This window comes from Moesziomyces antarcticus (assembly GCF_000747765.1).
Source record: "Moesziomyces antarcticus DNA, scaffold: scaffold_v10001, strain JCM 10317, whole genome shotgun sequence".
Classification (NCBI taxonomy): Eukaryota; Fungi; Basidiomycota; class Ustilaginomycetes; order Ustilaginales; family Ustilaginaceae; genus Moesziomyces; species Moesziomyces antarcticus.
Genome location: NW_014639009.1, coordinates 1751812 through 1774907, shown reverse-complemented (window position 1 = coordinate 1774907; position 23096 = coordinate 1751812). Strand labels below are relative to the sequence as shown.

Genomic DNA, 23096 nt, shown 5'->3' with positions numbered 1-23096 from the left:
CGCAAAAGAAAGGGCTCGGTTGTGCACGCAGATGCCGGTGCACGCTTGTACAGTTACAAGCCGTTCTGGTCGCATCCACCAAGCCGTGCTTTTGCAGGTCGGCTCGAGCCAAGCATCCGACGGAGCAAAGCCCCCCTTCCCTCTGAACAATCACCTTGTGGCCTTGCTCGGGACGCTCCGATGGTCCCCCACGGGACCGTGCCAAAGGAAAAAAAGTCCAAGGGCCGCAATGATTTTCAGGCCCGAGCCAGTCAACTTATCAAGGCCGCAAATCTGTTTGATGCTCGAGGTCGGATGCTGAATATTAGAGCTGGACGGCCGGGAAGTCATGCAGAAGCAGTGCGGGCAAATATTGTATGCACCGGCATCGGCGGACTTTGGTTGGGGAAAAAGCTGCACGCGTTCGACGCCCCGCTCCAAACAGGCCCAGGTTGGCCTGCGCGCATGAACTGCCCGTGGGGGCCAGACCCTTCCATCTTCAAAGCGGCTTTCTTCAAAGCGGCTTGGCTCCAAAGCTGAGTGGCGACCCATCCGAGACATGCTGCGTCCTTTCCCGTCCGGCTTCTCCGCCGCTCTGCTCTCCGCCAACTCATCCAGTCCAGGGTCCAACGCTCACAGTGCCAGAGAGGCCTACGGTATTTCGGAAAATATCGAGCCGTACTGGTGAGTGTGAAAGGATTGGAAGGCGCGCGTGCGCTTGAGCCTGTGTCGGCATGGCTCCGTGCCTCGGTAGCATGGACGGCTCGAGCTAAGATGCTTCTCCACTCCTATCTCGCCGAGCACCGCGTGCTGGGGGCTTCGAGTGGCCGATTGGAACGTCGACGCCTCGCAACACGCAATGCACGCAATGCACGAACTGCCAGCTTCGATCTCGAGTACACTAGCCTAGCACCAATCTCGACCGAGCCAAAAAAGAAAGAAGCTCAGCCTTGAAGCAGGTCCCGGCGTGATGTCACAGCGGAATGACATGCTCCAATGATAGAGCGCTGCCCAGGATCTCGTTCAACACCTACACTCAACTTGGCCAGTGCTTGGCTGCGGCAGCTGAACGCCATCAACCTCACCTACGACGCCGAACTATGTGTGACCACTACCAACGCCACGCCATGCCTCCTGCCGAAAGCAGCCGGCTCCAGCTATGTGCAATCGGCTCTCAACGCCGTCCGTCCATCGCCGACAACCGTGTGCCCATTTTTTTTCAACGCATCGCGTTGTTAGACTTTAATATTGACAGCTTTTTACCATTGCCAGGATTGATCATGCTGACAAAGCATGGGTGGGGCCTGCTTGCGCCATTAAACTTTCCTCCGCCTCGACTGAGCTTCGCAGACCAACACTTTTTGGCTCTCCATCCGCCGCTCTTCCACTTCATCAACCAGCACGGCCCTCGTCCTTCTCTGCCAGCTGCACACACGCCCCACCTTCTCGGCGCTCGCTAGCCATACACCAGCATCGAGCCTCCAGTCGCCCACGACCAACCCCCCTTTCGCTGGCTCCAACGCATCCCACCACTTCTCCACATGCCCTGAAGCAGTGCCTAGCGTCGGCCGTCGACTCGCTTCGACCCCCACAGCCATGTCAGAGATAGACAGCTTCGACCACTTTGATGGCGCCTCGGCCTACGGCGCCACCAGCTCCGACTACTCGTATACAGACGCCTCCTCGCGCTCCTCCGTCCGTGACAATGGCCACAGGCACTCCAAGCCACGCACCGACCAGCGCAGAACCAAGCATATCGACCTCGACCTCGATCTCGAAGCCATCAGCGATCTCCACCTCACCGAGCACGACATCGACCCGACGCGCTCGCACGCTCAGCCGCACGACGCCAGCCACGCCCATCTCACCTCGTCCCACGGCGCAGCTCAGGCCGACTCGGATGCTTTCGGACAAGAGTCCGCGGCGGCCTCGTCTTCGCTCCAGCCTCTGCCAGAACACGCTTGCGCCTACTGCGGCATCTTCAACCCCGCTTGCGTCGTCAAGTGCCTCGTCTGCAACAAGTGGTTCTGCAACTCGCGCGGCTCCACCTCGGGCTCGCACATTGTCAACCACCTCGTCCGTGCAAAGCACAAGGAGGTCTGCCTCCACGTAGAGTCGCCCCTCGGCGAGACCACGCCTGAATGCTACAACTGCGGCGCCAAGAACGTCTTCCTCCTCGGCTTCATCCCCGCAAAGAGCGAGACCGTCGTCGTGCTGCTCTGCCGCCAGCCGTGCGCAGCCATGTCCAACTCCAAGGACGTCATCTGGGATACCAGCCAGTGGTCGCCGCTCATCGAGGATCGCTGCTTCCTCACCTGGCTCGTCAAGGTGCCCACCGAGCACGAACAGCTCCGCGCGCGCCCCATCACGCTGCAGCAGATCAACCGCCTCGAGGAGGTGTGGAAGGACAATGCAAACGCCAGCCTCGAAGACCTCGACAAGCCGGGCGTCGACGAGGAACCCAACGGCATCCTGCTCCGATACGAAGACGCCTACCAGTACCAAAACATCTTTGGCCCGCTCGTCAAGATCGAGGCAGACTACGATCGCAAGCTCAAGGAGTCCCAGACCCAGCAGGATCTCGTCGTCCGTTGGGACCAGGGTCTCAACCAGAAGCGCATCGCGTGGATGATGCTGCCCAAGCTCGAGAGCGGAGAGGTGCGTCTGGCCGTCGGCGACGAGCTCAAGCTGCGCTACCGTGGCGAGATGGCGCCGCCCTGGGAAGGCGTCGGCCACGTCATCAAGATTCCCAACAACGTCTCGGACGAGATCGCGCTGGAGCTCAAACGCTCCGATGGCGTGCCAGACCACTGCACGCACAACTTTTGCGCCGACTTTGTGTGGAAGGCGACGTCGTTCGACCGCATGCAGAGCGCCATGAAGACGTTTGCCGTCGACGAGGAGAGTCTGAGCGCGCCCATCTATCACAAGCTGCTCGGGCGCGACATCGATCAGGGCATGTTGCGCACCACCATGCCCAAGCGCTTCAGCGCACCCGGCCTGCCCGAGCTCAACCACAGCCAGGTGAATGCGGTCAAGAGCGTGCTCAAGAAGCCGCTCAGCCTCATCCAGGGCCCGCCCGGAACGGGCAAGACGGTGACGAGTGCTTCGATCGTGTATCAGCTCAGCAAGATGAATCCGGGTCCCGTGCTGGTGTGTGCGCCGTCGAACGTGGCGGTGGATCAGCTGACGGAGAAGATCCACGCGACGGGCCTCAAGGTGGTGCGGCTCACCGCCAAGAGCCGCGAGGCGCTCGACAGTCCGATCGGCTTTCTCACGCTGCACGAGCAGGTGGCGAACAACGACACGCACGTGGAGCTGCAGAAGCTCATCCAGCTCAAGAACGAGCAGGGCGAGCTGAGCAGCAGCGACGAACGCAAGTACAAGGCGCTGACGCGTGCGTGCGAAAAGGAGATCCTCAGCACCGCCGATGTGATCTGCTGCACGTGTGTGGGATGCGGCGATCCGCGGCTGTCCAAGATCAACTTCCGCACGGTGCTGGTGGACGAGGCGACGCAGGCGGCCGAGCCCGAGTGCATGATCCCGCTCGTCATGGGGTGCAAGCAGGTGGTGTTTGTGGGCGACCATCTGCAGCTGGGGCCGGTGATTATGAACAAGAAGGCGGCAAGGGCGGGCCTGAGCCAGAGTCTGTTTGAGCGGCTCATTATGCTGGGCAACCGACCGATCCGACTCGAGATCCAGTACCGCATGCATCCGTGCCTGTCCGAGTTCCCGTCCAACATGTTCTACGAGGGCACGCTGCAGAACGGCATCACGGCGCAGGAGCGGCTGCGGGCCAAGGTGGATTTCCCCTGGCCGGTGCCGTCGCTGCCGATGATGTTCTTCCAGAACCTGGGGCAGGAGGAGATCTCGAGCAGCGGCACCTCGTTCCTCAACCGCACCGAGGCGTCGAATGTGGAGAAGATCGTCACGCGCTTCTTCAAGGCGGGCGTGGAGCCGTGGCAGATCGGGATCGTGACGCCGTACGAGGGCCAGCGCAGCTACATTGTGAACCACATGCAGCTGCACGGATCGCTCAAGAAGGAGCTGTACAAGGAGGTGGAGGTGGCGAGCGTGGATGCCTTCCAGGGTCGAGAGAAGGACTACATCATCCTTAGCTGCGTGCGCAGCAACGAGCACCAGGGGATTGGATTCTTGAGCGATCCACGACGACTCAACGTGGCGCTGACGAGGGCGCGGTTCGGACTGGTGATCCTGGGCAATCCCAAGGTGCTCAACAAGCATCCGCTGTGGCACTACCTGCTGGTGCACTACAAGGAGAAGGGATGCCTGGTGGAGGGGGTGCTGTCGAATCTGCAGCCGAGCATGATGCAGTTTCCTAAACCGCGTCGGCCGCTGCAGAAGCCGGGAGACCTGATGGCGCGGCATCGGCATGATCTGGGTGGTGAAGGTCGCGAGGTGGGAAGGGCTGGAGAGGGATTCTTCCGGACGCACGATCCGATGTCGTTCATTCCGAGCGATGCACAGAGCGTGACGAGTCTGGGCACGCAGGCGACGTATCCGTCTGCGCATCTGGGTGGCGTGCATGGGGCGTATGCCAGCAGCATCGTCAGCCAGGACGTCGACGAGGAGAGCGTGGGTGGCGCGGCGTCGGCGGCGAGCATCACGTACAGCCAGAGCGACCGCCTCCAGCGCCGACTGAGCCTCAGCAGCATCGGCGCCGCCTCGGACGCCACCAGCTTGGACAACTACAAGGGCGACGCAGACTACTATGGCGCTACCGACGACGATGGTGCCTCGACGTTTTCGGCGGCCATCTCGCAGTCGTCGTTCACCACGTTCTGAGGCGCCGAGTGCACGTCCATTTCGAGATTCTTTTTTTTTTGGACCCGACGATGCGGTGTCGGCATGGCCATGCCGGAGGAACCCAATCGGGCAGGCTGGCTACGCGATTCATGGCGTCCGGGCGTTGCATGCACCACCGCTACTCGGCTAGCTGATGCAGGGGCACTACGCGCGTGTGCCTCGTCGTCTCACTCGCACTCCCACTCGCACTCCCACTCGTGCCACTTTCCGCTTGCTTTTGTGTTGCATGCCAGGACACGTCAGCCGTCTTGCTTGACGCCATGGCATGGCCGAGTCGAAATCCACTAGCAGATCTCCACACGAGGATTGAGGTGGGAGTGGCCCCTGACCTGTGTGGATGTCTCGCCTGAGCTGTAGGGGAGGGGAGGGAGGAGGTGGGAAGGGAAAAAGGGCGACGGGGCGATGGATTTTCGGATGCTAAGCGAGAAGATGCAAGGACGATAGCCGAAGAGTTGGGCCGCAGAGGCTGCGCTGATCATGCATCCAAGAAGCTGTGGGCGCGCTTTTCAAGCCCAGCTGTCGCGAGCAAAAGCGCCGGGTGAAAAAGCTTCTTATGCAACTGCCCTGGGGGTCGGCGCTCAGACTGCATCGGAGGGAGCAGCGGTGGTGCGTTGAGAGATGTGGACAAACAAGAGTCCGAGCGTTGCAGTTGCAGTGGCAGTGAGGCGGCCGATGCATGGTTGAGTGGGCAACGCATCGCTCTTCCAAGCGCCAACTTTGGGCTTGAAGGGTAAAGGGATGCAGAAGGCTGGCACTTGCATTGGCCGTGCAGCACCGTGCAGCGAAGTGCAGCTCAGGACTTGGCTTCGAGAGCGCCGTTGCGGTGGCAAGGCCCAAGGAAATTTCCCCTCGTTGCCCGCATGGTGAAGGACCACTACTGCAGCTGCTGCCCTATGCTCTCCCCGGTGGCGCGCGAGACAGCTTCGGAAGGTCTCGCTTGTGTCTCAGGTGCCTGCAACTCGATTTCCTCTCCCCACCACCGAGACACGCCGATACCCTTTCATACTTTGCCACCTAGAGCTGGCACCGCCACCACATCTCATCTTGGTCAGCCACATTCGCTCGGTTTCCGACCACACGCACCATGAGTTGGGTCTAGGAATCGCACCCACCTTTCGACATCTGCTGATTGAGCTTCGGCGCCGGTCGCAACGCTGCAGCTTCATTTTCTCGAGCACGGCAAGTCTCGCCGCGCTTTCCGATCACACATCGCTTACGACTTGGATACGGCCATCGCTCGATACGACAGGTTGCTTTTTCAACCGTGACTGCAAAGCCCTGGCGGCTTTCTAGCGACTCGACATGTTCTCGCAATGGAGGAGCAAGCGCCACTTTCCCATGGACACCGCCCAGTCGGCTGCTCCGAGCACATCCCAGCTTGGCTCGGCCACCGAAGCCGACTCGGCACGTCCGACGGTGGCAAAGGCGTTCGGAAGAGCCGGGATGGCGGCCAAGTTTCGTCCGAGCACCCGCGAAGGCGCCACGGGCTCGCGATCGCCCATGAGCTTTGCGGCCGGCCCGCGATCCAACAGCAGAGGCGCCAACAGCCTCGAGTTCGGAGGAGGCGTAGTGCCGGACGACGATCCGCACTCGGACCTTTCGTCGGATGCAGACCGGGACGACTCGGCCAAGCACACGCAGCACTCGCGCCTCGCGTCCATCGGCTCGCTCGGCAGCTTCGAAGACTTTCGCTCCATCATCGCCTTTTCGTCCGCATCCAATCCGCTCGACGAGAGTCCAGCGCTCACCAACTCGACGAGCTACTCTAGCCCAGACTTTGCCTCGATCGCGCCAGTCGCCAAGAACAAGCCTCAGCCCCCTCTGCCTCCGCCTCCTCTCGTCACAAAGCCCCAGCTGGGCGTGGCTGCCGCTGCTGCTGCACCGCGATCGCCTAGGAAACCTGTGCCGACTTTGAACGGGCCCGCCGCCGACGAGCACGCGCATCTCAGACCGCAGTCGACCGGCGTCCAGAGACGCTCCGCCGCCCCGAGCGTGCCCGAGAGCGTCTCGCAGCCAGGATCGTCGCAGCTCGCAAGCGAGGAGTTCCACTCCAACGCACACAGGATGTCGAGCACCGATGCGCTGCGCAAGCTCGAAGACAGCATCCGCGACGGTCCGGGCAGGCAGGCCACGTTTGGACTCGGCATCGTGTCGCACGAAGATGCAGGCGGAGCCGCGCGCAGACACACAAAGACCAGCAGCGACATGTCCGGGCACAGCTCCGGCGACAGCTGGGGGCGTACCTCGTTTGGTCGAGACCCGCTGCGCCTGCTCGCCGACTCGGACGCCAATGCCGACGGCCCGGCACGCGCCGCCTCGCTCGCGTCGAGCAAGACCCAAAAGACCCAAGTGAGCGACAGCGGGCATAGCACCAACACCGCAGAGACCAGCACCGACATTCACGACTCGGACCAGCTTTCGACCATCAAGGAACGCACAGAGTCGCCCGAGTCGGTGCTTAAGCGACAGATCTCGATGGACTCGGGATTCAGCCGGTCGGTCAACGCCGAGTTGTCGGATGCGAGGACTTCGAGAGCTTCCGGCTCGTCGACGGGCTCGGAATTGCACAGTGCAGCACCGCAGAATGCGCCACGCCGCGATGGGGCGAGAGGAGACAAGGGTGTGAGCGCCTCTTTGCAGGCTCAGTCTGCAGTCAATGGCATCGGCTCGCCAACGTTTGGATTCCGTCAGCGACACACTTCGCATTCGTCGGCGGTCAACGAGCTGCTGCCGCCGTTGGAGCTCGAGGCGGCCGAGTTCAAGCCGCATTCCAGGTCGGCATCGACGGCGTCGAGCAGCAAGTCGACCAAGTCGCGCCTGGTGCCCGCCGAGCCGGCCATTGTGGGACTGCGGAGGGGCTCGGCTGGTGTCGTCTCTCAGGCGGGTGCGGCGACGCGCTCGGTCGCAGAGCCCTACACCGCACCGCTGCCGAGCATGCCTTTCCCAACATCGACGTCAACGCCCATCTTCCACGCCAGCTTTGCACGCACAGCCGCGCAGGCGTCCGAGCCCAACACGCCCAATCTGGCATACGACGCTGCACTGGCCAAGGCAGTGGGCAAGGAACGCAAGATGCGCCCCACCGCGCTCGTGCTCAATCACACGGCGCTGGCCGCCATGTCGCCGCTCTCGCCGAGTGGCGTGGGCTTCAAGGGCTTAGCGAGTCCGGGCAAGCCGCGTGCACCGCCCCCCTCGGCACCACCGACTGAACCGCTCCCGCCGATTCCCAATACGCCGTGCGTGGGCAGTAAGAGTCCGCATCCGCTCCAGCGCAGTGGGCCCTGGGGGCACGAGGCGGGTGATGAGGATTCGGACCCGGATCCGCTCAATACGCCCAAGGGCGTGCGATCGCCCGAGACCGCCCAGACTGCACTTGATCGCGCCGACAATGCTGGAGCAGAGACGGCGGTGCAGGATCGCTCAACGACCGCCGAGCAGGAGCCGAAGGCGGCGATGGAGGGTGCGGGTACAGCGACGGTAGCGGTGGCACAGGTGGCTACGAGGGTCTCGCCTCAGCCCGTGCGAAGGCCGTCGAAGGCGGGCGGGAGCGATGCGGCGCAGGCGCAGGCGCTGCAGGACGCGACTGGCTCGAGTCCAAACGCACACGCCACCGCTGCAGCCACACCTTCGACCAGCACCCCAACACCAGCAGAGCAAGAGGAGAGCTTGGCTGAAGACATGGAGCGCAGGACTCCTCTGCCATCGCAGACGCCGACGCAAGGACGACGGGCAGCCACGACGGAGAAGCCGGTGCGCGCGGCGGCACCGCCTCCGAGCGCGTGGCCAGCTCGAAGGACCACCTCGGCGGCGACGCCGACGGCTACAGGCTCTGGGCTCGATTCAAAGGCAGCATCCGAGGCGGGTCACGCTCGACTCGAGGAGCGAGCTGGCGCCGAGAGCGTTGCGAGCTGCCACTCGACGTTCAGCACGATCAGCGACCGGCGGCGCGAGATCCTGCACGATCGGGAGGTGCTGCTCAAGCAGCTGGGCGAGTCGGAGCGGCAAGATCTGCTGCGGCGCACCGAGGGGCGGTTTGCGGGTGCGTTCAACGAGGTGGCGCAGGCGTTCCGGCAGCTGCAGGCGGACAAGGTGCTGCTGGAGCAGATTGTGCGCGAAAAGACACCGCTGAGCGGGGTCGGGGTGAACAACGAGATGCTCGCCAGCTATCTCGGCACGATGAACGCCAAGGTGGAGCAGAGCCATGGCGAGATCCGCAAGCTGCTGGATCTGCTCGAGCAGCAGCGCGAGGTGATCGAGCAGATGCTCGCGACGCACCAGTTGGAGAGGGAGACGTACGAGGAGGATGTGGAGCGGTTAAGGGGGGCGTTGGGCGAGGCGCAGGAGGAGGTGGAGAGGCAGCAGACGGCGATGGTACGGTTGAATGAGGAGTTGGCGAGGGCGCATGCGGCGACGGTGCAGGCGAATGCCGACGCGATGCGGTCGCGCGCGACGCTGGTCGAGGAGGCGCGCAAGCGCGACAAGGTGGTGCAGCTGTTGAGGCACGCCAAGGAAAGGCTGCGCGAGGTCGAGACCGAGACGCTTGCGCCGCAGAACGAGCGCAGCCACGAGGGTGTGGTGCGTGACGAGGCGGCCGAGAGCGAGGTGGCTATGCTGCGGAGGATGCTCGAGGAGCGCGATGGCGAGATTGCAGCGTTGCGGTTGGGACATGCGGACGCGGTGATGCAGGAGGCCGACGACGCATCGGTGGAAGAGGGCGAGCCACAGAATGGGGCCGAGGAGATCGAGCGGCTGCGTGCGCAGGTGGCGGATCAGAAGGAGCGCGAGAAGCAGATCCGCGCCGCGTACGTGTACGTGCGCGACGAGCTGCGCAAAGCCAATCTCGAGCGTCGAAGGTCCTCGGCCAGCAGCATCGCGACGCCGCCTAGTAGCGCGCAGAGGGCGAGACGCTCCCCGCTGGACAAGGCCGAGCCGGAGGAGGGAGCTACGCCGGTCAAGCTCAAGAGGCTTAGTTTGCCGGTGGTCGCTAGGGTCGAGGTGGGGCAGCAGCGACAGGTGGGGCTCGCGAGGCATGTCAATTGGACGCCGCCAGCGTAGGGCGGGAGGTGACGCTCGCACTGGACCCGATCTTAGCCACGGTCCACTAGAGAGGAGGCAATGCTATGCCTTGACGGCGTCGAATGCGCAGCATCGCACCCAAGGCGTGCAACCTCGACCAAGTCTGAGCGGTGTGCAAGGGAGGAGGTGGACAATCGGGAGTCTTTGTGTCGTCGTAGCTGCACGTTGTCGTCCAGTGTGTAGCTGCCTGTTGTCGCCAGTGAATCGGCAGCGCCAGTGGACGCCGCCAGCATAGGGGTGCACCGTCCGCAATCCGAACGCACAGTCCAAGAGCCACACAGTAGAATGGGGCTTGGCGAACGCTCCGTCCGCAAAGTTTTTGTCACCAGCCCGAGGGTCACACGGTAAGAAGCAGGCTTGATGTTCACGATCCCATGGCCGGCGGTCTGAGGTGCAACGTCAAGTGATGTGTGGGGAACTGTAGGACTGCGAGGATGTGGGTGGTAGCGCAGGGAGCATGGCGGTGTGAGCAAGACCGTAGACGTGGGATCGCATCACAGAGCACCCTGAGAACACGCTTTCTATAAGGGAGAGGGTGAGCATCCTTAGGCTCGGTGACGTCGGATGCGCAACAGCGCCAAGTGCCGCACGCACATCATGCCAAGTGGACCCAGTCGTAGCGAGCATAGTGCGCACCATCCGCGAACTTTGCTCCAAGTACAGCCCGCTACGAGAGGGTGTGTCAATCGCGAACCGCGCCCGCCAGTCTTGTTTTCCTCCGCCCAAAGAGTGGTACAAAGCGTCGATGCTGCTTTGACACCAAGCCGCTCGAAAGTATGGTCGAGAGGATGATTGAACCCCCTGCACGTCACTATGTCACCATCCCAGTCCAGTGTCTCTGAAGGTTGGACGGGGCTCGTGCCGCCACTTTGGCACCCCATGAGCATGCCGCAGCACTGACACCCCGATCAAGCTCGTCGTTGCACCCCAGCCAATGTCGCATTCTTTGGCAGCAGTGCGCGCTTCTTATCCGGATGTTCGAACACGGGCAAGCAGAAGTCCTTGGTCTCGCCGCCGGCTGCTTTGCTATTGCTTGCTGCGATATCGCATTGTACTGCGGAGCTTTGTGCGGTGACGAAGCTCGGTAACGAACAGGTTTGGGCGTGCTGCTTGCCCTCCATGGCGTCCAGCAAAGGCGTCTCTGACTCGTAGCGACATTGGATGACGGGAGGAGTCAGAAAGATGCGTCGTTCAACGATGAGACTGGTAGGGGTGCAATTGCAGTTCATGATCGGGGCCATCTTGGAGCTTGATGCGGTGCCGATGATGATGCATGGTTACGAGCTGCCAAAGCGGTCCGGTGCCAAGCGAGGAAAGCGATTGCAAAGGATGACAAAGTGCCGTGCGCACAAGGGCGTATGCAACAGGATGATGTGGTCAACCCGTCTGGCTGACCGAGGTGGGTGGGGACCGACAAGAGGTGGGCTGATACAATCGCGCATGCCCCACAGTGGGGCCGCCAGTGGGGCACATCAGATCACCAAGGCTCGATCCCTCCTCTCTGCCTTTATACGCATGCAATCACAACAGCGTAGGTGGGATCGAGTTGGTACACTTGTGGACCGGTCCCCGCTGCGCACCGCTTTCCAGCTGGCGCTTGACCCTTTTCATGCCGTATAAAAGAACGACTGGAAGCACTTCTTTGTCGGCCTGTACCAGCCACGTCTTGATCCGCTTGCGCCACTTGTGCTCCTCAGCAATGTTGCTCAAGCAGCTTCTCGTCGGCCTCGGCCTGTGGCCCGGTCTGGCTTGCGCTATCGACTTTTTCCAAACCCCCTTGACTGTCAACAACGCGCAGTACGAGCTTGGCTGTTGAGCAGCGAGTGAGGCCAAGCATCCCTGCTTCACGTTGCTCGCGAGCGACCTCGAGAATGTGCATGTGGAGATTACAAAGTATCCATTTAGCTACGACGTGAGCGACTTGCTGCTCAAGGATGACCAAATGCGCGGTAAGCATCTCGTCTCCCAATCTCCTTTCCCCGAGGGGGGAGCAGCCTGAATCCAACGTACTGATCCTTTTTTTTCGTGTGCCTTGTGTGAGGTAGACTTTACCATCGATGATCCAAGCCAGTCGTTCTGGATCAATTGGAGGGATTTGGGCGTGGCCTCTGATTTCTAGCCCCCAAGATACGGCCAAGGGCAGGTATAGTATTCGGATTCAGGCTCCCCAAGACGGCCAAGCCAGGATATGGGTCAATGATGGTCTGGATGGTCAAGGCATTGATCTGGAAACTCGGACCTCCAACCCGATGGTAGTCGCGTCTTTGGGTCCAAGTGGCTCCGCATCCACGTTGCCAAGGACCGCGGTCAGAACTGAGAGGAACACTTCAAGTCGTCTCTCGCTCTCACCGTTCTTGTTTCCAGCGTCCGTAGCCCCACCCTTCTGATATCCAAGTTCGTCGTAGCTTACGCCCTTGCTATGCCCGTTGCCAATGTGATCTTGTTTCAGCTCCGTCACTGTTCTAGCACTTTAATAGCCCGTTGCCAGCGTGATCATGGTTTCACATCCGTTGCGTTCTGTATCAATTGTATATGTGCCAGACAACGGTCGGACTCTGCCTCATCGTTGCCATCATCGACTGCGCAGTATCGAGCTCGATACACGGCGTCCAGGATCCTTGTGCACAGCGTTGGCATCCGCGTCAAGATCCTCTCAAACATCACCCGAGCTTGCAATCGTCCGAGGGCTCCCAAAGTCGAAGCCCGACCCCGACTCGACCCGCCAAATATTGCGGATGCACCATTTGCACACCTCAACATTCTTCCCCGACAGCCCACAGAGGGTGGAGTCGCACACACTTCCGGTTCCACACTCAAAAAAAAAGGGATGGATGATGCCAATTGCACGCGCTACTCGGGCTGCGACGCTGGCGGGTGCTCAGAGTCTGCCTGGTCCGGCTTTGCCTGCTCCTGCCCCTGCGTCTCGCCCTGTTCTTGCTCCTGCGTCTGAGTCTGGCCGTGGCCCTGTCGAGCTTCGGCCTGCTGCTGCGCCTGTTCCTGACTCTGGACCCTCGCCCTCTGCTGCTGCTTGGCATGCTCGAGCTGGTCCTTCTTCTTCTTCTTGGCGGCGAGCGTATCGCCGAGATGCAGATTGTTCGCCAGCGCCTTGGCCTTTTCCGCGGGCCCATATCCAAAACCCAGATGGAGCTGCGCCTTGTCCCCTCTGCCCGCCGCGTTGGCCTGCACCGACCGAACGTCGTCCGTTGACAGGCCAGAGTACATGAGGTACATCATGGAGCCCCACTCGAGGATCTTTTGGTTGAGCCACGGCAGCGAGACTGGCTTGTTGAGGAAGTCGTTGCATCCCGCCGCGAGCGCTTCCACTCGGTCAGATGATAGCACGGATGCTGTTAGCGCGACGATGATCACCGATGCTCGGAAGGGGTTGGTGCTTCCACTGCGACGCACGACCCCCGCACCTACATTCGTCTCGACTATACCGTTCGCCGTCGAACCGTCCGAAGGGTCCGTCGCTTTGGACGCGATAGTGCGAGACCCACCAGCGCTCTTGGATGGGGGAGAGGCGGACTTGTGCACGCGCGACTCGGGCACAGCGGGCGGCGTGTTGGGCAGGATCCCAATATTCGCCTGGCGTTCCAACTTGCGGATCTCCTTCGTCGCCTCGATACCATCCATAACCGGCAGCTGGATATCCATCAAAATCAAATGATATCCGCCCGTGTTCCACTTGTCCACCGCCTCGCGCCCGTTGTTGGCCACGTCGTACTTGATGCTCTTCTTGCGCATGAACATGGACAAAATACGCTGGTTGATCGGATTGTCCTCGACGATGAGCACCTTGATCGGCGGCAGCACCGCTTCGCGCACGGGCGCCTTCTTGGGTCCCCGTCCGCGTCGTGCAGATGCGGTGAAGCCCATGCCCATCATAAAGCCCGACTGCGCAACCGCCGACGGCTTAGTGCGTGCGTCCGAGGGCGAGGCTGTAGCACTGCCAACCGATGGCCGCGCCGCGCGAACCGCCGCTGCAGCAGAGGCTGTGCGCGCTTTGGGTGGCAATGCCGTCGTCGCCCCGGTGGCAGCGGCAGTAGTCTTGGTCGGAGGCGTGGCGGGCTTGGTGGATTTGCGAGCGATCGCCGACGTGCTGGGACTGGCCTCCTTGGCTTTGCCTTTCGTGTCGCCGGCGCTGCCTGCACGCTGTGCACTTGTATCTGCATTTGCGCTGTCCGTCCGTGTGGCGGCGCTTTCTTCTGCCATGGCGGGGAGCGAAGCGGACTCGGAGGCTGCAGCTGGATCCTGGCTTGCCGACGAAGCACTCGTGCCCAACGGCGTCGTCACGGGCGGGCGCGACGAATTCATCACAGAGTGGATGCCCACCTGTGGCGCAAACATGCTTCCGCTTGCATACTTGGCGTTGCTCTGCACCAGCCCGCCCGCCGCCGACGCGTCTGACGGGGTCGAGTCCGCCAACGACTCGGATAAGATCGGCAACGCGCCGCGCGAACCTGGCTCGCCACCGCCACGCACCGAGCCAGTGCTGGACGCAGTGCTGCGGCCCGTCAGGCGTCTCTCGCGCGAGCCCGACTCGGCCGAGGCAGGACTGACGCCTTGACCTGCACTGTCGCCGTGCTCGGACGTGCTCGGAATGCTGCGGCGCAGCGACGATGCCGACACGCCGCGCGAGAGCGCCGGTTTGGAGCCGGGCAGCGACGTGTTGGACTGCATGCCCTTGGGCTGGAAGAAGATGCCCGCCGGCCGCCCGTCGGGACTCTGGATCACCATGCCGCTCGCCGCGGACCCGCCCATCTTGGCCGCGGTCTCGCTAAAGTACTCGAGCGCATCCGCGGGCATGGGACTGTTGACCGGCAGCGACCTGGTCGGATTGGCGGCCGACGAGGGCGACGATGAGCTCGCCGCTGCCGAGCCAGGATGCGTGCTCTTCTGCGTCGAGGTGGCATCGGCTCCCGCGGGCGCCGTGCTCAGCACCCCGTTCTTGCCAGACTTGTGCGAGGCGGCAGAGAGCGGTGTGGTCTTGGCTGTTGTCGGCGCAGCAGGTGTCGAAGCCGGTGCGCCACGCACGGGCTCCTTGGTGGTCTCTACGCTGTGCGTGGTGTGCGCACCGGCACTCTGAGCCGACTGTCCCGCCAGCGGAAGCGCTTCACTGGTCAGCGGGATCTGCGGAGTGGCCGGGGCATCAGAGGGCTTCGAGGCATCGACTGGCGTCCAAGGCGTCGAGGGCATGGTGTCAAAGTCGGCATCGGTCGAGGTTGTCATGCGGCGGGTGAGCGTCATGATCCCGTTGGCATCGCCCTTCTGCGACGCATCTGGAGTCCACCAGCTCTTGGCATACGTAGTCAACGGCGACAGGGGCGAAGTTGCGATGGGGAGGAAAGGCAATTTGACCACCGGCTTTCGCTCTGCCAGATGTAACGCGGTCAAGATGCGCTTGGCTCCCGCTGGTTTCGGCAGCACCATGATCTCGGGCGGCGACGAGACGCCGTGGAAGCTGGCCGAATCGATGATGGGCTGCACCGTGTCCCGAACGAGCCGGTACGACTTCATCGACGTGAAGAAGATGATTGTCTGCGAGACACAGTCCGCAGCCGCAGCCGTATCAGCGTCGGTAGTGTCGGCGGCATCGACGGCCTCGACCTTGTCGCCAGACATGAGCATGGATCCCAGAGAGCCAAAGGAGCGCGAGTGCGACTCGGCAGGTTGCGAGGCCATTAGGCGGTTCACGTGCGGACTCGACTTGGTGCGGTGATCGAGCACGGGTCGGGCGGGTCTCTTGTCGTCGTTGGGCGACGTCGGCTGCTGCGCGGTCTTGGAGACCAAGGCCGACTTGAGCAGAGGCACGGCCGAGCGGATGCGGAGCAGCTCCTTCTGCAGAGTGACAATGTCGTCGTCGATGATGACAAAGCTGAACGGCACGACTCGCCTGTCGACCTCATCTGGATGCTTGTGTGCGTCGGAGTCGTCCTTGGCGCCTGCGGCATTGGGCGGCAACACGGGTCTGTCAAAGGTGGTGGGGACGCCCGTGACGGGGTCTAGCACCACCGTGCTTGCGGAACTGGAAGCTGGCGTCGCGCTCGTGCCCTGAACGGGTTGTGTGGGTATGCGAGGGGACTGAGGCTGGTTCGAGTGAGCGCGTCTGTCCATGTCGCTGGTGTAGCTGACGAGCGCCGGTCTGCCTGCGGTCATGGCGACGGCGGTGTGCGCCTGCTTGCCAAACACCTGGTCACCCCCTTCGAGCGAGGATTCATCGACGCTGTCGGAGAAGACGGGTGCAATGTCGCAGCCAAGACCGGAAAGGAAGGTGGAGAGCTGGCGCGCAAACAAGCTCTGCGAAGACGAATAGAGCGCTACTTTCTTTCCCTTCAACGACGCGGCAAAGTCAACGAGCTCCGACTCGTCGGGTCCGACGATATCATGGGCGGCAGAATCGTTGGGCTGTTTGGAGGCAGGACCCTGTTGCGGGTCGGAGAGCTGGCCGATGGGTACGCTGATGGAATGGTCGACGACGCTTTGGTGAGCGCCCGAGGCCGTTTTGATGGCGGACTGCTCGGTGGTGAGGCGTGCGCCGAAAGCATCGAGCAAGAGGGAGGCTGGGGTGTCTCTGATGGCCGACACGTAATCTGCGGAAGGGCTACTGTCGTCGGGGAGGATGAGGCGTAGGTCGAGGGAGAGGACCATGAGCTTCATCTCGGCCTGTGCGTCTGGACGTGGGACAGTCTCTTCCTTCTCGGTGAGCGTGGTAGTGATGACGACGGACGAGTGCAGAGGCGCCTTGTGGAGGAGTCTGGAGATGCAGCTCATGAAGAGGAAGGTGACGGCGATGCGATCGGCCCAGACGGTGCAGGAGCCGAGCTTGTAGTTGCGCTGATTCTCGGCTGGCTGACCCTCTAGCTTTGGATCGAGGTCGAGGACGAGATCGATGCCTCTTGAAGCGGCGAGACCGCTGACGACGTCTGCGACCTTCTGAAGGACTTGGAAGTAGTCAAAGTAGGTGAACTCTACGTTGTCGTCGGACTGAAGCTGGCCGGTGGAGTTTCTGCGCGAGCGAGAGGCGGAGGACTTGTCGGGCGCTTCAAAGTTGACGGCCTGGGTGGCGAGCCACTCGAGCGCCTTGCAAGCTTCGAAGAGGGCGCTGAAGCTGGTTACGGGGACCTGGAGAGTGCTGGCGCTGAGGCCCTCGTCGTTGGCGGCGGAGAAGGCGTTGTCTGGGATGAGGGAGCGGAGGAGGTTGATGGGCATGGTGGCGGCGTTGCGGAACATTTCGGGGAGGAAGTTGTACTGGGCAGCGGATGCCGCGGCTGAATTTGGATCGAGCTTGTCGGAATTTGCTGATTTGCTTGTGCTGTTGGAGGTCGAGCGCAGCATGGCTTGGGGTTGAGGGCTGAGCATGGGAAGCGAGGTTGTGTTGTCGGGGAGGAAGGAAGTGTTGGTGGGGGAGAGCTGTTGCCTGCGGTCATCCTCGATGTTGTTGAGGGCATGTGCGAGCTGCGCGGAAAGGCGAGGATGGTCGAGGCCTGGATGAGCGTTGTCGTGCGCGGGGTGGAGGTTGGCGTCGTGGTCTGCGTCGGTGATGCGCTGGGAGATGTCGCGGTTGGCGTCGTCTACGCTCTTTTGCGACTCTTGCGGCAGCGACGGACGACCGTTGTTGAGCGGTTCCGAGGGCCATTGGAAGTTTTGTTGAGTGGATGGCTGTGGTGGTTGCACTGCTGGGCCTGAGCTGGACGAGGTAAAGTTGAGGTCGGAGGAGTCGTTCTGGCCCGAGGTTGAGCTGGACGGGGCGTGATAGCCCGAGGATGGCTCTGTCGACATGGTTGATAGCAAGGATGCTTAGAGGGGCAGAATATGGGCGATGTGGGTGCTGCGCATCTTGGAGAGGCAGTGTGGTGGTGCCGAGGCGATGATGGTGATTGTGAGCCAAGTGTTGAGTGCCTGTGCGCGCGTGGAGTCGAGTCGAGGCGAGGCGAGGCGAGTCGAGTTCGAGTGGAGCGGCGTCTCTGCCAAATCGCCCTGTCGGCCACCGCCATCGAGCCAATTTTGCGAGGCCAGCAGTGGACGCGCATCGGCGACGCATCGGCCCGTGCAGCCGACTGCGTTGAGCCTCGATTTTCCGATCTTGAAGCCCCGATCTGTCTTGCGACCCGATGTATTTAGCGCTGGTTGCTCGATCGACCCACTTGCGCCATGGCCCTTCCACGCTGCACTAATGAGTGCAAAGTCAAGCTTGGCCGGTCAGAGCTCGCCATCTTAGCCTGCCTTTCCACAGTAGAGAGAGCCATGTCTAGGAGACTCGCCTCGCCTTGCCTTGCCTTGCTCCGACGCTGTGTGCCGTCATTGGGACTGGACCTAATCGCTCAAGAAGGGCGGCAGGAATGCAGATGCTGTTGAGCCACGTAGGATGGATATGGAGATGCATTGGGAAGCTATAAAAGTACAAGATGAGACTATGCCGAGGAGGAAGCTTTGAGAACTACTTCCAGCCGTATCGCATGGTCTTTCCGCCAAAGAGCGCGCGTGCTTCGGGAGCGTCGGCGCTCGAATCGAGGCCGCCCGATGTTGCCTTGGGTGTGATCTGGTCGAGCCTGTCGCCGAGCTTGAGTGCGGTCCACTTGATCACGCGAGGATCCGCTCGCAATCGATCGTTGAGCGACTTGAGTACGGGTGCGTTGGTGTCAAAGTGCATCAACCAGTAGCTGCGCAGAGAAGCAAGAAATACGAGCAAGAGGCGGTGGATCCGATGCCATGAGATATGGAGCAGCAGGTCAGTATCAGTCAAGGGTGGCTTATCGATTTAGAACGAAGACACTTACTCTCCGGTGCTGTGATATTGCTGATGACGGCGTGCTCGTTGGGGCAAACGTCGCTGACCCCAGTACTGCACGCCACGCACTGCGCCACCGTTCTCGAGGATTAGCTTGGACGTCGACTTGACCAGATCGCGAAGCGGTGCCGACTCGGCCGACGAGGCGGCGATGCAAAGAAGCTCGTAAAGACTGGAGATCCCAACAGACGAGGAGGAGAACGACAGGTTGGGGGTGAGTCATGAGCCTCGCAATTCGTGCTTCGAGTGCAGCTTGGAGAACAGTCTCAGCTGATTCCACCTGTACTTACGGCATGATTGAAAGTGCGGCTGATCCGATATCAGTAACGTGACGGCAGTGCCGATGCTGTGATGGTGACAGAGTGACAGCTCAACAGGATGCGATCCCGAGTGGAGTCCAACTCCTTCTTGCCTTTGCACCGTCACGTGCCACCTCCCCTCTACACCGCTCTGCTGCTCTTCTGCCCGCCGCCGATTTTTCAAAATTTCGGAAGATCCGATGCAAGCCAGATGCGCGCGCTCCACAGAAGAAGAAGAAGAAAAATAGACTGGCCTGCAGTGACACTCTTTTTTTGAGCTCGCTGATTCCAAGTCTGAATGAACCCTGAGGAGCACCTTCGTCTTCCTTCTCCTCGTCACCACCACCAACGCCCGACAATCCCCTTCGCATAGCGAGCAGCAAGAGAGTCTTCCCAAGGACCTTGCATTCATCCTCGCTCACCATGGCCGCCATCCACGACCACAACACCGACGCCGTCAGCGCCTCATCGGTGGCCATCCACCGCGTCCGCTTCGTCAACTGGTCGCCCTCCACCGTCACCGCTCTCGCCGTCTCTCCCGCCTTCAGCGGCGCAGCACGAGGCCTCCTCGCCATCGGCCGTCACAATGGCAACATCGAACTCTGCACATGGGTAGGACCGCGTGCAGCTCAAAAGTCCGAGTTCGACGACCGCTCCTTCCAGTCCGACGCCGCCGGCTGGGCCGTCCACACCGTCCTGCCCGGCCAGGTCAACTCCAAGATCGAGCACCTCTGCTTCGCCAACCCACCCACTCAGGACTCTACACAGCCGCGCAAGCTTCGTCTATTCAGCATCTCCGGAGGATCCATCGTCACCGAGCACTTTATCCCTCTGCATCTCGCCAAACTCGGTGCGCGCAGAGCTGCCGGCTCCGACGACGAAACCAACAAAACCTCGCGTCCCGGAACCGTCTCTTTGCTCTTCGGAAAGCGAGCAGCCGATGACCTCGACCCGCACTACCCGGGAGAGACGCGCACCCTACCCTCCCTCGCAGGCGCCGTATGGAGCATGGCTCCCTCCGCCACCGGCCGCTTCCTCGCTCTCGGCTGCGAAGACGGTTCGGTAAAGATCATTGACCTCGAAAACGACCGATTCGAGCATCTCGCTGCCACCTCGGGTCGCGACCGCCAAATTGCCCCACGCTTCGGTAAAGCAAAGGGCAAGGTCATCAGCCTCTGCTGGGGTCCTCCCGTCCGCTCTTCCCCCAAGCGCACCACCACCGCTGCCCGCAAGCAACAGAGCACCGCAAACGACAGCGACGACAGCGACAGTGACAGCAGCGACGAAGGTGACGATGATGACGGCGACGATGAAGAAGAGGATGACCAGTGGCACGAGTCCTTCCTCGTCGGTGGCCTCGCCCTCTCCAGCGCCATGGTCTGGGACGCATCGACGGGCAACATCGTCACCAAACTCGGCGTGCACAAGAGCCGCACCGAGTCCACCATCGTGTGGAGCGTCGCCACGCTGCCCGACGGCACCATCGTCACCGGCGACTCCACCGGCCGCGTCACCTTCTTCGACGCACGCACCCGCATCCCGCTCACCGACGGCACCTTCCGCGCACACGCCGCATCCTCCGACGTGCTTGCCCTCTGCGTCGGCCCGGACGGCAGGACCGTCTACAGCGCCGGCGTGGACCAGAAGGTCGCCGAATACACCAGGATCGACGCGGACAACGCACGCGGACGCTGGATCCACATCGCCTCGAGGCGGCTGCATGCACACGACATCCGCGCGCTCGCGCTCGACCCGCCCTACTCGCCGCTCGATGCGGCGCAGTCAAGCCGCAGCGTCGGCGTCGACAGCCAGCAGCAGCCCGCGCGTCTGCCTGTGCTGCTCAGTGGCGGCGTCGACTTCAACCTGGTGCTCACGCCCGCCGCGCCGCCCTCGGCCGTGGTCAAGGCGCAGAAGGCGGCGACCATCGCACAGATCCCCTCGGCGAGCGCAAAGGCCACCAAGGCGACGCTCAGCAAGGTCGAGCAGGAGCATGCGGCCATCAACCCGATCTCGTCCAACCCGCTCACCACGTTTGCCGACACCACGCAGCGACGCGTGCCGTTTGTGCCCACCGCGGCGCGCGCCGGCCTGCTCGGCGGCGGCTCGGTCGCGGCGCTGTGCGCCAGCAAGCGCTGGATCGTGCTGCGTCGCGAGCAGAGTATCGGCATCTGGGAACTCGGCAGCCACGACGAGCTAGTCGGCGTGGCGCGCGCAGCCGACGCCGGCGAGCCCTCGGCGCCGCCCGCGTGGGCCAAGCTGCTCGAGATGGAGCTCAAGGTGGATTCGAACCTGGTGTGCGTCGCCGTGAGCGCCGATGGCCGCTTCCTCGCCGTGTCGGATCTGTACGAGACCAAGCTGTTTGAGCTCAAGGAGAGGCGCACGCCCGGCGCGCCCGTCGAGCTCGAGCCGCGCAAGGTCAAGAGCTTCGGGCGCGCGTTTGGCGGCGTCGAGCGCGTGGCACCGAGCGCGAGCGCACTGCGCTTCTCGCCAGACTCGACGCGCCTCGTGCTGTGCTCGCTCACGGGTGCGTATGTGCACGTGCTCGAGCTGGCGTCGGCGCCCAACGGCGAGAGCTGCAAGCTGCTGCGCAGTTTCGGGCAGCACCGACGTGCGGCCGCGGCGCTGCACACCGCCGAGCAGCGGCAGCTCGCCGGTCGCAGCGGCGCTAACGGCGAGTCGTCCAACGGCCACGCCAATGGCGCCAGCGAGGGTGGAGACAGGAGCGAGCGTGCGGAGCGCACGACGACGACGCTGATCCAGCACGCCGAGATCTCGTGCGACGGCGCGTGGCTGTCGACCATCTCGTCGGACCTGCAGCACCACGTGTTTTCGCTCGACTCGCTCACGTACGGCCGCACGCTGCCGTCGCCCGCGGCGCTGCCGGCGGGCGCGGCCTTCCACCCCTCGACGGCGTCGCGGCTGAGCAGCGTGCTGACGCTCGTGTTTGCCGACAACAAGATCGAGTTCTGGGACGTCGAGTCCGGCAAAGAGCTCACGTCGGCAGCTGGGTCCGACGACACGCCCAAGCAGGTTCGCAAGCGCGGTGGTGCAGGGTCCGCGGGCACCGACACGCGCTCGGCACTCGCGCACGATCTCGGCCGCCTCAAGCACGCGCTGCAGCTGCGGCTGGCGGGCGTGCGCGACTTTGCGGTGAATGCGCTCTGGTGTGCCGAACCGGGTGCGGACCTGGCGTCGTCCACGCTGGTGGTGTACGGCGCCACGTGGATCGCCACTGCGCGTGCGTCTTTGGCGGGCTCGGCGGTGGAGGAGGCGGATGGGGATGTGGAGATGGCGGATGCGGAGCGCGTGCCGACGCCCGGATCGATCGAGTGGACGGTGCGCACGACAGCCAAGTACCAGCCGCTGCTGCTCGTCGCGCACGTCCACGCTGCGCCGCACGCGCTCGTCGTCGTCGAGAGGCCGTATTTCGAGCTCGCCAAGAAGCTGCCTGCTGCGTTCCACCGCGGTGCGCGCTATGGTGCATAAATCACCATGAGTCTGTAGACACTCGGGGGCAAGAAAGTTTTTTGCATTGTATCGTCGATGGAGATCTGTGTGTGTGTGGAGTGCTTTGGCCGAGATGAGCCGTGTGGGTGCTCGGGAGTGCGTGGCAAAGTGTGCGAGTCAAGTGCAGGAGGATGTGCGGTGACGATTGCGCGACGTTTTGAGGGGGTGGGTAGATTGTTATGGTGATGACATTGTGGCAGGTTGCTCGCATTGAAAGGTGGAATGGGAAGTGGCTGGTCGTTGAGCGGGCACCGTTGTTCGAGTCTGGTTTTCGGGCAGTGCGGGCGAAGCAGAGGGGCGCTGCAACTTGGACGCAGGATGTCTGCGGATGGATATGTTGGGGGGGATCGGGAGGATCTCGTTGCGCGTTAGCGTGGTCTAGATGCGTCGATTCATGACGATGCGGATGGCACGAAGTCGGTCACGAGACCTTGTGAAGGTGATCGAGATTGTACATGGATTTTGGCACAAGGCCTTGCGAGGATGTTGGGTGGTCGGTTGTCCTTGGGTGCACTGTCGAACGTTGAGAGGCCCCCGGGACAAAGTGAAAAGCTTCGAGCGCTCGCCTGCCCTCACGTTACGAAGAGCGTCCATCTACGGTTCCCCCCCCCCCCCCC

The 23096-nt window shown here is 62.4% G+C and overlaps 7 protein-coding genes across 7 annotated transcripts; 4 read left to right on the top strand and 3 right to left on the bottom strand.

Moving 5' to 3' along the window:
- Positions 1 to 538: 538 nt before the first annotated feature.
- Positions 539 to 4785, top strand: PAN0_001d0635 (ATP dependent helicase; the record flags this gene model as incomplete). The annotated part of the gene is made up of 4 exons (XM_014804250.1): positions 539 to 663; positions 781 to 875; positions 983 to 1182; positions 1330 to 4785. The coding sequence occupies 4 exons, from the start codon at positions 539 to 541 to the stop codon at positions 4783 to 4785; spliced, it is 3876 nt and encodes a 1291-aa protein (XP_014659736.1).
- A 1323-nt stretch (positions 4786 to 6108) lies between these two features.
- Positions 6109 to 9861, top strand: PAN0_001d0634 (uncharacterized protein; the record flags this gene model as incomplete). Its single annotated transcript, XM_014804249.1, has 1 exon — positions 6109 to 9861. One exon carries the CDS (start codon positions 6109 to 6111, stop codon positions 9859 to 9861), a length of 3753 nt encoding a protein of 1250 aa, XP_014659735.1.
- Positions 9862 to 10790: 929 nt separating this feature from the next.
- PAN0_001c0633 (uncharacterized protein) lies at positions 10791 to 11123 on the bottom strand (the record flags this gene model as incomplete). The annotated part of the gene is made up of 1 exon (XM_014804248.1): positions 10791 to 11123. The coding sequence occupies one exon, from the start codon at positions 11121 to 11123 to the stop codon at positions 10791 to 10793; it is 333 nt and encodes a 110-aa protein (XP_014659734.1).
- A 458-nt stretch (positions 11124 to 11581) lies between these two features.
- Positions 11582 to 12001, top strand: PAN0_001d0632 (uncharacterized protein; the record flags this gene model as incomplete). Its single annotated transcript, XM_014804247.1, has 3 exons — positions 11582 to 11679; positions 11788 to 11831; positions 11928 to 12001. 3 exons carry the CDS (start codon positions 11582 to 11584, stop codon positions 11999 to 12001), a joined length of 216 nt encoding a protein of 71 aa, XP_014659733.1.
- Positions 12002 to 12732: 731 nt separating this feature from the next.
- Positions 12733 to 17664, bottom strand: PAN0_001c0631 (uncharacterized protein; the record flags this gene model as incomplete). Its single annotated transcript, XM_014804246.1, has 1 exon — positions 12733 to 17664. One exon carries the CDS (start codon positions 17662 to 17664, stop codon positions 12733 to 12735), a length of 4932 nt encoding a protein of 1643 aa, XP_014659732.1.
- A 658-nt stretch (positions 17665 to 18322) lies between these two features.
- Positions 18323 to 18968, bottom strand: PAN0_001c0630 (37S ribosomal protein mrp17; the record flags this gene model as incomplete). The annotated part of the gene is made up of 3 exons (XM_014804245.1): positions 18323 to 18545; positions 18663 to 18845; positions 18964 to 18968. The coding sequence occupies 3 exons, from the start codon at positions 18966 to 18968 to the stop codon at positions 18323 to 18325; spliced, it is 411 nt and encodes a 136-aa protein (XP_014659731.1).
- A 427-nt stretch (positions 18969 to 19395) lies between these two features.
- On the top strand, positions 19396 to 22458 carry PAN0_001d0629 (WD40 repeat-like protein; the record flags this gene model as incomplete). Its single annotated transcript, XM_014804244.1, has 1 exon — positions 19396 to 22458. One exon carries the CDS (start codon positions 19396 to 19398, stop codon positions 22456 to 22458), a length of 3063 nt encoding a protein of 1020 aa, XP_014659730.1.
- Between the last annotated feature and the right edge of the window lie 638 nt (positions 22459 to 23096).